The sequence below is a fragment of the Drosophila willistoni genome, chromosome 3R (assembly GCF_018902025.1).
Source record: "Drosophila willistoni isolate 14030-0811.24 chromosome 3R, UCI_dwil_1.1, whole genome shotgun sequence".
Lineage (NCBI taxonomy): Eukaryota > Metazoa > Arthropoda > Insecta > Diptera > Drosophilidae > Drosophila > Drosophila willistoni.
In genome coordinates this window covers 24475968-24493537 of record NC_061086.1, presented here as the reverse complement: position 1 = coordinate 24493537, position 17570 = coordinate 24475968, and the positions used below count along the sequence as shown (strand labels likewise).

Below are 17570 nucleotides of genomic sequence, written 5' to 3'. Positions count from 1 at the left end.
TCTTGTTTTCTCCCCTGTCTCGCAAGCAGCAGAGACCTCTCAATTTTATAGGTGTTTGTGTGTGAGTGTCTGTTTATCTTGTTGATTTTTTTTTGTGATAAAATTGCAATCAACAGCAAAACCAACAAAAAAATGTACTAAATTAAATGAATGTATCTAAAAAGAAAAACAAAAAAATCTTAAAAGGTGCGTATGCAAGTAACATAATAAAAAACAGCTACAACAACCATCTGTGGCTATTGCTGTGCTTTTGTTGGTGTGCGTGCAACATGCGAGGGAGGCAGCAGAGAAAAGCCGCCGTGTAGTTGTATCAAAATTTGATGACGTCTTCAACTAGACAAGCAGAACACAAGCAACATAATCAATAGCAATAACAACAACAACAACATATCCATGTAGTTTTCGCAGCATAAGGGGGAACGGACCGGTATTTTTTAGTCCACAAGAAGAATCAGTAGAACGAGTCTCCTCAACAGCAGCAGCAGCAGCTCCAACAACAAAACAACGTGTACTTGAAATGGCACAAGATAGTAATAATAGAAACCAAAAAGGTTTTCTCCAGAAATTTGTAGTAGATTATTCGATGCCCTCTCAATACCAATCAGAGAACAACGATGGGACGATTAACTTTGGTCCAGCCGGTTCCGACTAGCCTATATATGTAACTCAACCAGAAGAAACCCCTACCAGATTCTTGGTTAAGATACGGCAGATCGCAGAGAGTGTCAATAGTCAATTTGAAATCTTCCAGCAGTACCCCAGTAACTAATACACCTGCCAATTCTGCCCTTATCGCCACGCGCGTTGTCTATTTATACTAGCTTTGCTTTATTGTCAGTGCGATTGTCAATAAAAAAAAAAAACAAAAAAAAAAATAACGCAACTGGGAAACATTTTACTATCAAATTCAGAGTGTAGAAGAATTTTGGGTTAAAAACCATTTGACAGTGGTGCGCGAGCCTTAGTGAAGCAAAAATACATATAAGCGTACCGTTCGGACAACTTTAAATAAACTAAATTAAATAACTAGGATTTGGCACGATAAATAAGAGTAAACCAAATAGGCAATTGTTATTAGGATACGATATATACTTTTAGCGGGATACTCCGCAAACGAAAATACTGTTTAGATTACAATATTTCCTGATTTCACAGTCAAAAATATAATTCACAATAGCAGCAAACTATAATTGAGAGTAAAATATTCAGAGCAGCCGAATATTCTTTGACTTCATGACACCAAGTAGTGTACAAAAATAATCTGGCCAACATATGCCCATCTAAAAAATATAGGATGTACGAATTATTGTTGTGCTTACTGTATGTATATTTGGTACAGACAGATTTCAGTATTAGCCTTGGCTAAAAACTAACGAAAACTGAGCAATTCGAGAGCATCACTCACCTGGCAAAACGACCATGTGAAGACAACAGCTAGAGTTTGTGTGCGTGTGTGTGTGTCTGTAGCTGCGCAGTCGACTTCTTTCTAGTAAATATCAAACATTTATTAGGACACACATTTTGAAAGAATATGTGGAATAAATGAATATTATTTCTAAAATATAATATTTATTATTTACCATCAATGCTATCATTATTTCATTTTTCTTTGGCTAAAGATGAAAGAAAATAATTTTTTCCACCATAATATTTATTTTGCTATTCCAAAAGGGAATTTTCTTATTGTCAATTTCCTTCGTTTTCTTGTTGCTACCTAGGGAAAAGATCGCTAGATCAATACGTATTGAAAAGGGAGTATGGACAATAAAAAATTATTCATGTTCCAAAAAATTGTTTAAGCAAAAATATCAAATGCAACAGGTTGAAGTCAAGCATAAAACGAAAAAAAAAAATGACAACTTTCGACAAAACAAAAAAACAAAGGCATAAGAGCCACGAAATGGAATCGAATTTTGCAAGAAGAATAAGCAAACCGTTTCTTTTGACATTTTTTGCTCCTGTTGAAAATAGATTTTTTCCCCTTTTCAACATGAAACTAATTTTTATTTTTTTACATCGAATTTTTAAATTTTTCGCAAGAAATTCTCGCAGAGTTTTAAAAAACAAACAATTTTGAGAAGAGAACCCTAACGCTCTCTCATCCAATTGTAAAAACAAAAACCCTCACACTCTCTCATCCACTGTTAAGTAACATTTTGTTAAAATTTTCAGGTTTTATGTTTGCGTCGCCGTGGCTCATAACAAATTGAAACATGGAATTTATGTTTACAAACTTTTTGATAAATTTGAGCAAAAATTTGAATTTTTATCGTAACTTCTACAGAATTAAATGGATAGTATATATGCAAATTTTTAGTTTGCAGAACAATCTTATTATTTAATAGATTTACAAACGATATTGCATTTGCATCCATTTTATAAATGTTCCAACTGGGTGGCAACACGCTTACACAAATTTGCAACACACACACACACAGATAAATAGATATATGTATGTACATACAGACTCACTAATTTTTGCTCTCTTTCTCTCTCTATTGCTCTCTCTCCCTTTTGCTTTTTAGTGGTTGTGCAAGAAGAAGAAGCAACAACAGCAACAATCAGGCAGAAAATACCTGAAAAAAATAAACGGTAAAACGAAGAAGTGGCTACACACACACAGACACACACAATTGCAAGAGGAGAGCGCGCTAAAAAGTTTATTGTAAAAAAGAAACCAAAAAGTAAAAGCACACAATTTCTGTTAAATTTTTTGAGCAAAAACCATAAAAAATTAAATATATACATATATATAAAAATGGTGGAAGTAATAGAGCGGCGGAGAACGGCTGCGTGAGAGCTCCAAGCGCGGCCAATTAAAAAAACAACAACATTAAGGAGAAGAACAAGACGGAAAAGAAGTAAAACGAAGCAACAAAACAGCGGCAGCAACCAACAAAAAGGGAAAAAATCCAATTTAAATAAAACAAAATTTGAAATCGTTGGCTAAAAACTAAGCAAAGAAATCAACCACAACAGCAAAAGCAACAACAATTCACAATGTACGGTAAATCAAAGACATCAGCGGTCCCCTCCGATGCACAAGCCCGGGAGAAGCTTGCTCTCTATGTGTACGAATATCTACTGCATGTGGGCGCCCAAAAGGCCGCCCAGACATTTCTCTCCGAGATCAGATGGGAGAAGAATATTACCTTGGGCGAGCCACCGGGATTCCTTCACACTTGGTGGTGCGTCTTCTGGGATTTGTATTGTGCCGCGCCAGAACGACGGGATCAGTGCGACCACAGTTCGGAGGCAAAGGCTTTTCATGATTATGGATTTGTCAGTTCGGGATATGGTGTGAATGGCATTGGACCCGGCCCTGGAGGTCCACACAATGCTGGTGGACCGGCTCCAAGTCCCTTGGGTCAAATGCCGCCTGGCGGAGTTGATGGCGGTGGCGGTCCAATGGGCCCAGGCGGACCAATGGGTCCAAACTTTTTCCCAAATTCATCAATGCGGCCATCGCCGCCAACGCATGCATCGAGTCCGCAGCCGCCGCCGTCACAAATGATGCCCGGTCAGCCGCCATTTATGGGCGGTCCGCGATATCCGGGCGGCCCTCGCCCTGGAGTACGTATGCAAGGCATGGGGAATGAGTTCAATGGACCGCCAGGACAACCACCAATGATGCCGAATAGCATGGATCCAACAAGGCCGGGCGGAGGCATGGGCCCAATGAATCCGCGCATGAATCCTCCTCGTGGTCCCGGCGGAATGGGACCAATGGGCTACGGTGGACCTGGAGGCATGCGAGGACCGGCTCCAGGCCCAGGTGGCATGCCTCCTGGCATGGGAATGGGTGGAGCAGGTGGTCGTCCTCCGCAGTGGCAGCCGAATGCTTCGGGACCAATGAATGCCTATTCATCGTCATCGCCTGGCAACTATGGTCCTGGGCCCGGCTCAAATGGACCGCCGGGACCTGGTACGCCTATTATGCCGTCACCGCAGGATAACACACAAGGCGGACCTGGCGTCGGTGGACCTGGCGATAGCATGTATTCTCTAATGAAGCCCGAATTCCCAATGGGAGGAGGCCCTGATGGTGGCGGGGGAGGTGGAGGTGGTCCTGGCGGTATGGGCCCCATGGGAGGCGGACCCAACTCAATGGGCCCTGTATTAAATGGTGGAGGCGGTGGTCCCGGAGATGGCTCCGGTCTCGATGGCATGAAAAACTCACCAGCTAACGGAGGGCCAGGAACGCCACGAGAAGATTCGGGCAGCGGTATGGGTGATTACAATCTGGGAGGCTTTGGCGGTGGTCCTGGTGAAAATGATCAAACCGAATCAGCGGCAATATTGAAAATCAAGGAAAGTATGCACGAGGAAGCCAAGAGGTTTGAGAAAGATACAGATCATCCGGACTACTTTATGCCATAACAACATCAACAGCAGCAGCAGCATCTCAATAACTCCTCTGTAGGCAACAGCTCCTCATCCTCCTCGACCATCAACACGACAGCTGCCTCACATATGCTCACCAATGGCAACATCAACAACAACCACAACAATTTCTAAATCTATTGAAAATGAATACTGTAATCAGAAATCGCGGTAGTAGAAATCCTTTTTGATAAGCATTAAAGTAAAATAATTATAATTATTAATTAAAATATACTAAAATCTAATTATACACACACACACACACAATTATATACAATAGAGTAGTAGATCTAATGGCACACACCGCATCATTAAATAGAAATCTAAGGACCAGTTCCAAATTCCGATTCGTAATGCCTCTATCTATCTATCTATGGCCCTGTCATTGGTTATTATGTTAAATTCAAAAAAGTTTTGTTCTAAATTCGAAAACCATATTTTTTAAGTATCATCTACAGTATCGGTTTTAAGATTGGATGGCTTTACGAATCTGAATAAGTGAGAATCCCGGATATGAATATGAAACATTACAATAAATTAAGTCAAAACGCAAAGATTTTGTAAAAAAAAAAAAAGAAAAACCTTGGCCCATAGAAAAGAAGATATATATTTGAGAAATTTAAACACAGAACAAAAAATATTTAGAACTTTAAAATCGAAGCAAAAGAAACTTAAGCAAAGTATACTTAACAAAAGGAAAACAAACAATTTAGGACGTTGAGTTAAATGCTAAGGACCTGAATATTTTTTAAATAATAATTCAAATTCGATCTTTGAAAAAGTATTTTATATTTATATATATATATAGAGGCATAGATCTTCTGAAATTCGATTTGCAATTTAATTGTAAACTTTTAAAGGTATTCATCAATCGACAATTGTTAGTTCTAGGTTTAACAAATTCTAGTTAACAAGGCTTTAAGAAACTAAACGGGGGAAGAACGTTTTTAATACTTGTAGCAGCATACTGAGCCAATTTATATCCAGTATATACCCGATGGATTAGTATAATTTATCGAATTTAAAGATAATTTTTTAACGACATTTTGTTTCAGAATTTTAAAAAAAAACTCAAGTATCTAAAGTTTGTTCAGGTCCTTAGGTATTAATCAATTACGATTTAAAATAAATTTATGCTTTAAATTATGTTTTAGTTAAAAGCCAAACTGAACTTTCCATCTCTGCCTATAATTCTCTCATTTTACTATACAAAATCACAATTGCAATATTTATGTAAACAGATCTTCTGGATTGTGTGATTTTTTTTTTTGCAAATATTCATCTTTAATCTATTACATGTGTACGACTACTAAAAAAAATTGAAGCAATGTCGTCTTAGAGGCACAAAAAACAAAGCAAAATACCAACAAAAATTGGCTTAAAAAAAAAACACAAAACTCTAAATATATATATATATATATATTTATAATGAAATGTTTAATAATGGGCATTGTAGTCGAGCATAGCTAGCATTATTCCACGTGATGTATATTGTGCGTGCATCTACAGATATATATATATATCAATACAGTTTAATTCTCTTAGCTGGTTCATTAATTGTAAAGAATTTTGCGGCAGCTATCTTGAAAAAAATTATGCAGTTACAAGATACATTTTTATTATTATACATATTCAATGCTTTCATAATTATTAACCAAAATATGAAGTTAATTGTAAATACAGCTAAGCGAATTTCACTGTATATAGTATATATAGTATGTGTGTAGTCTCAAAACATTTTATGATTGGTAAATTTGATCGTTTTTCGTTTTCGTTTGAAATTTTTATATTTATTCTACATATATTTGTGTATAATCGTAGTGTTTCTGATTTTAAAAAACTGTTTCTCATTGTGTACATTGTTTAATGTCTGTATTAAGTTCCTTTATAATTTCTCTTGTTTCCAAATGGATCGATAAAACTAAAAAAAAAAAGGGAATAGCTACAATTAGATGTTTTATATATGCATATTCTAAAAAACAAAAACAAAAAAAAAAGAAAATTGTAGAAATTTAAAGCTGAGTTTCTTCAAAATATCGGAAACTATATAATACCGAAAATAATATGCTGTACAAAAGTTTAACAAAACAAAATAAAGTACATAGTATATATATAAATACTTATAGGATTATATATATTGTATATGTATCTGTGCTTGAATATTTTTAACTTTACTTCCGCGGTCCCGTCACCACCCCTCTACCCCCTGCCCATCTCCAAAAGAAAAGCACAGTCACATAATATATATATATATATATAAACACCCCCTTACATTAGTATTAGACGATGAATTGAAGCTAGTTCATAAGAAGAAAGCAAAACAAAATAGAATATATGTATACATACACTGTCGAGCAAAATTGTAATACCAACTCTTGCAGTCTTCAGTTGGGTAGCTTATAATTCTTTTCAGAGTTCACCTACCAATGATGAATCCTGTACCATTTGATTTTGTAACTATTTCATTCGCTTGTCCAAAAATGTGGACCGAATTTGTGTTCCTTTTCCAAAGAAAACTGTTAAAGTAATAATATTTCAATATACTGCAGGAAAAAACGCCTTAGGTCCTGACATTTATAAAAATTTCCATCTTTTGGCCTGATGGATAGTATAGGAAGGACAAACATGGGCTAATCTACTGGAATTTTATTTGATTATACTCTTAACATATCTCGAATTGGATATTTAAAACTTTAAAAACACTAGATACCCTTTAAAAAATAAAAAAATAGAGTGCAAAACTGTATCATTTGGCTTTTTGCCTTAATTTTGCTTACCATTACTATTCTGGATGACCAAATAACTCTAAACTATTGGACAAGATAGTTAAATAGTTACAAAATCAAATGGTAAAAGAATCATCATTCTAAGTAAACTCTGAAAAGAGTTATGAGCTTACCCAGCTAAAAGACTGCAAAGTGGTATTATAGTTTTACTCGACAGTGTATATACATATTAACAAATCAAAATGATGGGAAATTGTATTGAAATTTCTTCTCACACAGACACAAATCAATTGATAACATCTAATATAACAAAAAAAAAAAAAACAAATCTATTTTAAATATTTGTATATGGTTAATGTGCGTCGATCGGAATATATATATATATATAAGTCGGAATTATTATAATAATATTATTAATGGGAAAATTGAAAAGAAAACACACACACACACACATACAAACACAAAATGCGAAACAAAACTTAAATAGTATTTAAGTTAAATTTATTTTCCCCAGACGCTTTAGTGTGTTGAGCGTGTTTCGATTGCTCTGGATCTACACATATATATATCTATATCTATGGCAATGATACCCCCATCCTTACTCCTCCTCCCCCCCCCCATTACCTTGCCTCTCATAGAAAAAAAATGATAAGAGCGACATAAATAATACAAAAAAAAAAAAGAAATAAGAAAAAAAGATAAGAGATTTCAAAAGGAAAAAAACTTATTGAATACAAAAATATGTTTGAAATAAGTATTTTAGAGTTAATTATACAATTTACAACACACCCACAACACGAAACAAAACAACAAAAATAAAAAACAACAAAAAAACAGATAAAACAAAAACAATATAATACAAAATGAAATAAAGTTTTAAAACAATATTTGTAAAAAGTATGACAGAGATTTTTTATTTAATTATTATAATCCTTCTCGACTTTAGTAGAAAAATACAATTATTCGAAAAATTTGATTCCAACAATTTTTTGTTAGGACTGTAAAGAATTCATTTATTATTAAATAACTTCCATATTTAAGGTTATAATGATAAAGAAATTACTTGAAGAGCCGAGTAAAGTTTCGTGATCTCTGGTTCTTTTGTGTTTCTGTATAATGACTCCAATGGCTATCAACAATTAGGCTGGTTAATGGAGCAATTTGATAGCCAAAAGTTATCTTTGTCTCTTGGAATTGTTCACGGAAATCAAGAATCTAAAAACTACATAGACATTGGGCAGACAATTGGCCCGGTACACGCACACACACACACACACACACACACATGCACCTTTAATAATGTTACCTAGACAACGCCGCCAGCTCGGCTCAGTCACCAACAAATGTCCACCACGCTAATTACCTCAATTGTACACTGACACTGGACACACCAGAGCGAGAGGTAGTTCCTATTGTGTTGATAGGTTGCACTTTGAATATATACATATATAGTAAAATCAATAAACCATTCGGGCAGAAAATAATGCATCTATCCTAAGAAATCAATTCAAATTCGGTCAGCGACAATAATTCAATTCCAGCAAATGCAGCAAAGTGGCGTCGTCCTGTTTCTGTTTTAAAGCTTGCTCCAGCATACAGAGTCGCATGGAGAGGGAGGAGCACAGGGAAACAATAACCATAGCTCCCATAACATCCCTACCCAATTGTCTGACTTATCGCCAAATTCAGGGAACAGGTTTTGGAGCTGCTGGTTCTGCGCCAGCTAAGCGCGTTCCCGTACTTTTCTCCACAAATTGCGGTCTATATTTACGTCTAGCCCAGCCGGCAATGCATGAAATGCAAGAAATCAGTGGCAACAACCAGAGATATAATATCACATTCTGTGATCTAGAACGTTGGGTGAGTGAGTTCATATGAATCAGCTAACCGATCATCTGGCTAAATCGTTTCAAATTTTAGAGCACAAATCGAGCTAATGTCGTCAGTTTGGAAGACACGTTCAATATCATTTCACCGGAGAATCAGCATCATCTCTGGAATAATTATCCGCCTTACAATCATCAATTTAAATATGATTTGGAACACAACTGAAAAATTCTAATATACTAATCCTTATCTTAACACCAGAACTGCAAAAAAAAAAGACAACAAATTTTAATAAATCATAAAACTATCAAAATGAAAAGGAAAACTCCATTTTTTTTGTGGAAACGTAATACAAACTTATAAGATTTTGATTAAAAATTCAAGACATTTGTTATGTAGTTATGAGCGTAGATATATTTGGTGGCTTTGACTTGGTTTGCCACATCTTGAGCCACTACAAGATTAAAAAATGTCTATATTGAGTTTTACAATTTAAAAATTCTTTTAAATTAAGCTGATTGTTTACCAATTAGTTGACAAATAAAATTCCAACAAGCAACTGATGCTATCCTTTCTGCAGGACAAGTCTTGAACAAGATATAAGTATTAATAGAATTCGCCACTAATACTAGTTATATTTATTCCCATTTTTCAGAAATTTTGTAACTTAGTCTATACAATAACGTTAGATAAATAGATATAAATTAGGCAGTATTACTAGTCAAGGAAGCCATTAAGAATTCCATTTTGTTAAGAAAACTTTTGCCCTCAATTTTATCGAAACGCACCTGTAAACAAAGGGAATGGTTAATTACTTTGGCTTGAATAAGACGTTCATCTGCTGGCTTACCTCTTTAAAACTACCGCCCAAATTCTCCCAAAGCTTTTCAGGAACCAGGGGATTTGGAAAGAAATCTTGACGTGGACTCTTGGCTATGTACACCTTGACGTCTATTTGTGGATCGCATCGTATTTGGACTGCTATCATGCGATCTCCATTTGGTGAGGCCAACAAGCAGGAGCTGGCATTTCCCAATGGCTCCACTTTGCCTATTCCCAAATGATTACTATTCGATAGGACAGTCCAAGCCATGCAACGAGCCAAACTCACAAGGCAAGAGATTTGATGAGAATTAATTTGACACAGAATGAGATCCCTTAACTCTTGGGGCTCATAGGACAAACGCATGACGCGACCGTCACGGCAAATGCACTTTAGTGAGCGCTCCTTGACATGAATAACCAATGATGTTCGTCCAATGGCATCATAGCCATGAGTTACAATGTTTATCTTGACACAGGACATCGTTGGGCTGTTCATTGCGTTCCAATGGGAAACAATTTGGGGATCCTTCACATCCCTTGCCAATGTGTCAAGCACATATTGGGTACGTTTCCTCATGAAGATATGTTGTGCCTGAGCTATAATCTGTTCCAAAATGGTTTGAGATTTGGTCATGTCCATTAGAGTTTCGCGATCGGCAGCCATGGGCCCCGCCATCATTCGCTTCTTGCTGGGGCCAAGCGGAGCACTGGATGGATGGGGGAAAGGATGATGCGAGTTCTTATAATGAACCTCTCTGAGCAGTTGATGCAATGAATGCTCCAACACATGATCATGATCATTGATGGGGGCAGGTTGACTGGAGTCAAAGGTTGTGGAGTGGCATAGGGAGATGATTAGTTGTATGTTAGGCAGCAGAGTTGCACGTATCTGATTCCCGATCACAACATGCGGAATGGGAGCTTGCAGTTGTATAGCTTCACGAGCCAATTGTGCAAAAAGCTCCTTGCAGAACAGCACATTTTGGGCAAATTCTAAGGTCTTTTGCCAAACACCAACCTGGGCGGTTATGTTCGGGCCATGACCCATAAGATTGACTTGAGCCGAGCAGAGATCTTCTTGATCTTTTTGAGTGATGACTTTTATGTAGGCAACTCCTTGCAGCTCGGCTGGGACAATAACCCTTAGAGCTGAAGCAGCCTTTATTGGCATGCCATTTGCCGTTGATGATGATGATGACGAGCTATTCTGTCCCTGCAGCTGATCATCATCGGCAAGCTCTTCGGCTTTTGTCACCTCGAAAGTTCCACTCATATTAAACTTTGAGCCGGCCGTGCGATAACTTAAATCTCCTATTATAGCATTCGAGACCTTCTTTAGCCTCCAGTTCTGACGTAGGCGCAATAGTTCGATATGAAAATCTGAAATATTACGACTTCTTTGCTCGCTGTGAGCATTTCTCAGGCGCTCTGCGCCACCCAACAGAACTTGCGCTGCCTGGGATATAGCCTTTTTGCGGCTATACACCTGTACTATGGGCTTAGTATCATCGCCGTCTTCCAGCAATGGATCTAGTACCAAATAACGTTTATCCTTGGCAATGGATATCACATCGGACAGAACACAAATTTCGGTAAAAGCATCCTTTAGCTTGTTGCGTACTGCGTCCCATGGCCAGAGACTTTCCTGAAATTGATTGCCATCTTTGTCTCTGCTCTCCTCTGCCTCGGTCGCGGATTTTTCCTCCTTTTTTAAGTCGTCAAGCGATGTTTTGCTGAAATCAATTCGAGCCGCACATTTGGCCAGGCTTTCGGACAAAGTCGGAGGCCTAAACAGGAAGAGGAAGAGTACTTCTTGTTAAATCATTTTGCATTTATTTAGTTACATGCTAGGCTTACGGTTGATATAGCTCGGTTCCATCATAGCCGATTTCTCGAATTTGGTTTTCACAAGTGGTTTCCACCGAAATATTTACGGAATTTGCAGACATTTCCGAAAATAAAACCGGGAGAACATTAGCAACAACAAATCTGAACCAGTGTGGCCGTATATTATTCTGTCTGGCAACTCTGTTGTCGCAGCTGTTGTTACGAATACGTTTTCTTACGTTTCTTACGTCAATTTATCGAGTTATCGTTGAAGCATTTTACAAGACTGACAACATTACTTTCATATTTTTAAGTTTGATTCCCAAATAAAGATTTCCAATCCCAACCTTTATATTGCTAAATCATGTTACATTTGAAAAGTAAGGGCAAGGAGCTAAATATAACCGAATATACGGTGATCATTCCCAGCATCTGCGTGGGAAATGCAGCACAACTCGCATGCGATTTGCTGATTGCTTCCAAACAACTAAAGAAAATAGGAAGTTTGACGCATCCAGCCTTAATTCCTGTCTACGGGCCCTCGGCCTACCAGCACGAACCCAACGAAAAGGTAACATCATGCGAACTGTACGAGAGTGTGGAAGATAAGCTCCTGGTTGTACAATTCCGGGCTCCCTGGATTTCCCGACACACAAGAGATTTTCAGAGTCAACTAGTGGCTCTACTAAAAGGAGCTCGTCGTGTGGTCATTCTAAGTGGTAGCTTTGGCTTTGAGCGACGGATCATCGAGGAATCGCCATGGGCCTACCGGGCTAGTGACAATTTTAAAGCTGCCCATGCAGAGCAATTAGGAAATCCCGAAGTAATCAAGTGGAAGGAGCATACCGGTGATATCATCTATGGCGGAGGCAATGGGCTCCAATTATTCCAAGCCTTTAATGAGGAAGGCGTGCAAGTAATGTTGTTATTCCGTTACCTCCTCGAAGGAGACAATTCCACGGATGCCTCTTTAATTGTTCGAGAATTGAACGAACTTTGTGAGGACTTCCTGCAGCTACGCAGCGGAGGCGATGGCAGCTTTAAGCTTACAGTCCCTAAATCATGGAATCTTCTGTTTGGCAATGATGTGACCGAGCTGATGTTTTAAGGCGAAGAGACATGAGTTTAGTCCATTGATAAATTTTGTATAAATGTTCCTTTGGTTGGGCCAATAAAAATAAATTAAATTTGTTTTGGTGTAGGAAACCAAAGATATTGTTCAATTTTTACGGGAAATAAAAAGGATTCTGACGTCAAACCAAATTTACCACGCAATTTTGAAAGTCTTGCATGTAGAGTTGCCAAACAGCATTTAGAATAATATACGGTCCCACAATTATAATAAGAGGGGGTGCGGACACCGTTTACCAAAAGAAAAAAATTGTTGCTGCAGTCGTTTGAGCCGTGAGATCGTTAAGCAAATAAATACATAAATTTTATTAGCAGTGGACAAAATGGCATCTGCCATGGAACCCATTGATCTGCAGCGTTTGGAGGAGGCCGTTGTGGTATTCTATCGGTCTAACTCTCAAGAGCAGGCAATCACCCACGAGTTTTTAACGGAGGCTGAAAAAAGTCCTCTGGCTTGGCGTTGGGCTTGGGAGCTCATGCAACTAGGCAAGGTAAATACAACAACAACAAAAACAAAAATGACCTGCGCATCAATATGTATACGATTTTCCAATTCCCGTGCCGCATTCCTGCCCCCTAACCAAATGCAAATCTCATACACCCCTTCTCTCCTTAGAGTCAGGAAGTGCAATTTTTCGGAGCCATAACCTTGCACTCGAAACTAATGAAGCATTGGCATGAGGTGCCCGCTGAAAATCGCGAGGAGCTGAAACAGAAGATATTGGAGACACTTGTTCGGTTCGCCGGTGGACCCAAAATTGTTTTGAATCGATTGTGCATTGCTTTGGGAGCGTATATAGTCCATATGATTAAAGACGATTGGCCAAATGCCATTGAAGAAGTCATCGATACTTTCCAACAGCATCGGATACCAAATGTGAGTGTCGATATTCAGCTCTGGATAATGCTGGAAGTGCTGCAAGCAATACCAGAAGAGGCTCAAGTGATACACACCTCGATAAAGCGGGTTACTCTCCGGGCTGAGATGGGTAACCGGATGCCCGTAGTTCTCCAGACTTGTGAGGGATATTTGAACGCACAGATGGGCCGACATGTTGAATGGAAAGATGATGCCGAAAGCTACAGCAATATGATTCGAGCCGTAAAATGCGTGGGCACTTGGATAAAGTGAGTAGTTTTTGTCTCTTCCGAAATAATAATAGATATTATTATTAATGGAAAATTTATTCTATCAGGAACGTTGGCTTCTCAATCGAAGGTTGTGTTAGCATTACGGGAGTTCTCTTAGAGGTGGTCAACAAATGCTATTGGCCCTGTATACGGTCAGGCGATGGATGCATGTCGTCAGATGAGAATGAACTGGCTGAGACCTGTTTAAAGACCATGATCAATATCATAATTCAACCGGATTGCCATAATTTTCCCAAAACGGCATTTCTATTGATCAAAATGTTTCTCGACTCTCTAACAGAAATCACCAAAATGGAATGGAAGCGAGATAATAACAATGAGGACATCATTGTCCACATTTACATGCTCTTTGTCTCAGCTGTTGAGCGTCATTCAACTTTGTTATTGAGTGGCGTTACAGCATCAGATCCCGAACTTTCGATATTAATGAATCGTATGATTCAGGAGATACTGAAATGCACAGATAAGCCGGGAATTTATCCAGTGGAAGAATCTTGCAGCACCATGGCTTTGGCTTTTTGGTATATGTTGCAGGATGAGGTATTTGCCATGCCCATTGAAGATCAGAAGCTAAAATGCTGGGAGTACATAAAGCCACTGTACGCACATTTAACAAGCATTTTGGTACGAAAATCTGAGCAACCGGACGAAAAATCATTAGATAAATGGAGCTCTGATGATTTGGAATGCTTTCGCTGTTATCGCCAGGATATATCCGATACCTTTATGTATTGCTATGATGTGCTACATGATTATATTCTTGAAATTTTGGCCGCAATGCTAGATGAGGCCATTGCTGAGTTGCAAACAAATCCCACCCAATGGACAAAACTGGAAGCCTGTATATTCTCCTTTCAATCGGTAGCCGAACACTTCAGCGGCGACGAATCTCGTCAAATTCCCAGATTAATGCGAGTCCTGTCCGAAATACCATATGAAAAACTAAATGTCAAACTCCTGGGAACCGCCTTGGAAACGGTTGGCTCGTATTGTTCCTGGCTAATGGATAATCCGGCTTATATACCATCAGCCATTAATCTCTTGGTGCGAGGCCTCAACTCCTCCATGTCAGCTCAGGCTACATTGGGGCTAAAGGAATTGTGTCGGGATTGCCAGTTGCAATTGAAACCGTATGCCGAGCCATTGCTCAATGCTTGTCACTCGTCTCTTAGTACGGGACGCATGAAGAATTCGGACTCAGTACGCCTGATGTTTAGCATTGGCAAGTTGATGAGTTTATTGCCAGCTGAGGATATACCAAAATATTTGGATATCATCGTTAGTCCATGTTTTGAGGAACTACAGGCCATTTGTCAAGCGGAATCGGTGAGACCATCTGATGGTTTTTTATTAACCTTTTGACTTTTGATCATTCCAAAATTTGTAGAAAACTCCCGCAGCTCGAATACGTACAATTTTCCGACTCAATATGATCTCCACTTTGTTCTCATCCCTCAATACGGATGTGGATGATGAGCTCAAGGATGTACAAAAGGTACAACCTGTTCTATTGGTCATGCAGAAAACAATGCCCATCTTTCGGTCAATAGCCGAGATGTGGGTGGAAGAAATAGATGTCCTAGAGGCTGCTTGTAGTGCCATGAAGCACGCCATTATGAATCTGAGAAGCGCATTCCAACCAATGCTGCAGGATTTGTGCTATTTTATAGTGGCCAGCTTCCAGACACGATGCTGTGCTCCGACACTTGAGATATCTAAGGCGGTAAGTATATAAATAACTCGTCATTTGGTCTTCACAGACATTAATTGCCTGTACCTGTCTATTTAGGCCATTGTGATGTTCTATAAGGATGAAGGATGCAAGCAGCTAATGCAACAGTTGCTACTAGAATTTATTCTCCATAGTTTCAAACTATTCGAATCAACACCTGAGCAGAATTTCTCCAACATCTCGGATACCATGGAGACATTTTTCGGTTGCTTATCGCAAATTATAAAGAAAATTCCTCAAACCCTTGAGGACAAGACATTGGCATATGATCGCCTCATCTACTATGCGCAAAGGGCTATGACATTACCAGAAAGTGGAGCCATTCGCACTAGTATACAGTTTATAACGAACTTTGTAATGCAATCGAGAGATCATAGCCATGTTACCGAAGTGGTTTTAACATCGGGCGAACAGATTGTCCATACGGCGTTGCTCTGTGTGGGATATTTAACGCCCCGTTCACAGGTTGATAAGTTTGCCGATATATTTCTGGCGCTCAATAAGAAATATCCCGCTGAAATGGCCGTCTGGATGAAATCCCTAATGGCAGTCGCTAATTTTCCCACACAATTGATAAGTCCGGCGGAAAAGACACGTTATGTTAGCCTAATTGTCAAGTAAGTGAAAAGTTCCATATCTAATATCAACAATTCTAAACATTTTACTTTTAGGGAAAAGGTCAACAAGCGTCTGTTGCAGCAGCATCTGAACGAAATGGCTATTAAAGCACGCGGCTTGGCCGAAAAGTTGCAGTAAATGTCTATTTGTATAGGATATACATATATATATATATATATATATATATATGGATCTACAAGTTTATTCAATTGATGGTGTAATTATTCATTAGTAGTTAAAGTCGATCTGTACATGTTCCTTTTTTCCATCCAAGACACGATTATGTATCCAACTCTTAATTGGATGACCGTTTTTTTTTTTTTGTTTGTTTATTGATAGTTTTACAAAAATTACATTTATCATTTACAATTATCCTTGCTTTATATTATTATATATATATATATTTATTTATTGTTATTTGTATTCTTTCCTTTTTGATTTTTCACCATTTCCTGTATGAAAACGTAAACTCACCTTTAGATCATTCAGGTTTTATTATTATCTCCTCTCCTTGTGTCTGTGTATGTAACTATAATGCCAAAAATTTGTAAATACATCATATGTGTCTATTAACTATCTGAATCCTTTTGTGTATTCACTTATTCGGATCGGGCGCTGTCTGCATCGAACTTATAGAAACATATTAATCGATGGGAAGAGTAAGAGAGAGAGAGATATTCGATTTAGCTATGACTATACCAAAAAACTTGGAAAGTTGACATAGATCTTATGATTTATTATAATGTAGTTAAAGTATAACTTAGCTGTAGCTACAAATTGGAGGATAGTAGATGCCTTTACCTTGCATATAGGTCTAATGAATATTCTCAATTTGGTAAATGTTTCGAAAAGCCCAATTTCGTCAAGTCTTCAAAAAACCATTCCTATTTTGTTTTTTTTTTTTGAAGTGCTTCAAAAGCTAGCACTTGTAGGATCTCCATTTTTGGAAAATACAATGAAATAGGAATGCAATCAATATTTCACATTGCCTAGTCCAATATATTTTCCTAGAGATCCATTTAACACAATTGATACACTAAATGTATGGTTTCCAAGTCTATGGTTAAGAAACCCCCAATTATTATTTAGATTTCAGCTGAATCCGATTGCATTAATGGACCGAACCGAATCTACATGGATTTGCCAATAATCAAAAATATCTATGTGTATATTTTTTTTTTTTAAATATTTTAGTGCCTTTTGCACTTTTATCAACTTGTGTTTACAAATAAGAACTTTTTAAAGTTCATAACGATGTTTACGCTTTTTTTTCTGTTATTTTATATACATTTACATACATACATATATAGACGGATAATCGGGGAATCAGATATATACATACATATTGT

General features: G+C 37.8%; 5 protein-coding genes across 5 annotated transcripts; 4 read left to right on the top strand and 1 right to left on the bottom strand.

Annotated features, from left to right (window-relative positions):
* The first annotated feature begins 2594 nt into the window (after positions 1-2594).
* LOC6647862 (single-stranded DNA-binding protein 2) lies at positions 2595-4937 on the top strand. Its single transcript, XM_002069987.4, has one exon. It carries the CDS (start codon positions 3001-3003, stop codon positions 4378-4380), a length of 1380 nt encoding a protein of 459 aa, XP_002070023.1. The 5' UTR covers positions 2595-3000; the 3' UTR covers positions 4381-4937.
* A 3397-nt stretch (positions 4938-8334) lies between these two features.
* On the top strand, positions 8335-9227 carry LOC6647863. The gene is made up of 2 exons (XM_002069988.3): positions 8335-8969; positions 9030-9227. Exons 1-2 carry the CDS (start codon positions 8715-8717, stop codon positions 9159-9161), a joined length of 387 nt encoding a protein of 128 aa, XP_002070024.1. The 5' UTR covers positions 8335-8714; the 3' UTR covers positions 9162-9227.
* A 315-nt stretch (positions 9228-9542) lies between these two features.
* LOC6647599 (mediator of RNA polymerase II transcription subunit 17) lies at positions 9543-11784 on the bottom strand. The gene is made up of 3 exons (XM_002069989.3): positions 11619-11784; positions 9787-11548; positions 9543-9724 (listed from the first exon to the last, which is right to left on the bottom strand). The coding sequence occupies exons 1-3, from the start codon at positions 11708-11710 to the stop codon at positions 9641-9643; spliced, it is 1938 nt and encodes a 645-aa protein (XP_002070025.1). The 5' UTR covers positions 11711-11784; the 3' UTR covers positions 9543-9640.
* An 89-nt stretch (positions 11785-11873) lies between these two features.
* Positions 11874-12851, top strand: LOC6647600 (proteasome assembly chaperone 2). Its single transcript, XM_002069990.4, has one exon. The coding sequence runs from the start codon at positions 11953-11955 to the stop codon at positions 12694-12696; it is 744 nt and encodes a 247-aa protein (XP_002070026.2). The 5' UTR covers positions 11874-11952; the 3' UTR covers positions 12697-12851.
* Positions 12852-12941: 90 nt separating this feature from the next.
* LOC6647601 (importin-13) lies at positions 12942-16803 on the top strand. The gene is made up of 6 exons (XM_002069991.4): positions 12942-13210; positions 13336-13847; positions 13916-15197; positions 15259-15594; positions 15661-16220; positions 16275-16803. The coding sequence occupies exons 1-6, from the start codon at positions 13043-13045 to the stop codon at positions 16357-16359; spliced, it is 2943 nt and encodes a 980-aa protein (XP_002070027.1). The 5' UTR covers positions 12942-13042; the 3' UTR covers positions 16360-16803.
* Positions 16804-17570: the final 767 nt, after the last annotated feature.

Excerpts from the sequence above, each read along its gene's own strand:
- LOC6647599 (XM_002069989.3), bottom strand. The coding sequence starts at position 11,710 with ATGTCTGCAAATTCCGTAAATATTTCGGTGGAAACCACTTGTGAAAAC. Across the intron at positions 11,549-11,618 it reads GGAACCGAGCTATATCAACC|GCCTCCGACTTTGTCCGAAA; the intron begins GTAAGCCTAGCA and ends CTTCCTGTTTAG. Across the intron at positions 9,725-9,786 it reads TGGGCGGTAGTTTTAAAGAG|GTGCGTTTCGATAAAATTGA; the intron begins GTAAGCCAGCAG and ends CTTTGTTTACAG.
- LOC6647600 (XM_002069990.4), top strand. The coding sequence starts at position 11,953 with ATGTTACATTTGAAAAGTAAGGGCAAGGAGCTAAATATAACCGAATAT.
- LOC6647601 (XM_002069991.4), top strand. The coding sequence starts at position 13,043 with ATGGCATCTGCCATGGAACCCATTGATCTGCAGCGTTTGGAGGAGGCC. Across the intron at positions 13,211-13,335 it reads AGCTCATGCAACTAGGCAAG|AGTCAGGAAGTGCAATTTTT; the intron begins GTAAATACAACA and ends TTCTCTCCTTAG. Across the intron at positions 13,848-13,915 it reads TGCGTGGGCACTTGGATAAA|GAACGTTGGCTTCTCAATCG; the intron begins GTGAGTAGTTTT and ends TTATTCTATCAG.
- LOC6647862 (XM_002069987.4), top strand. The coding sequence starts at position 3,001 with ATGTACGGTAAATCAAAGACATCAGCGGTCCCCTCCGATGCACAAGCC.
- LOC6647863 (XM_002069988.3), top strand. The coding sequence starts at position 8,715 with ATGGAGAGGGAGGAGCACAGGGAAACAATAACCATAGCTCCCATAACA. Across the intron at positions 8,970-9,029 it reads TCTGTGATCTAGAACGTTGG|AGCACAAATCGAGCTAATGT; the intron begins GTGAGTGAGTTC and ends TTCAAATTTTAG.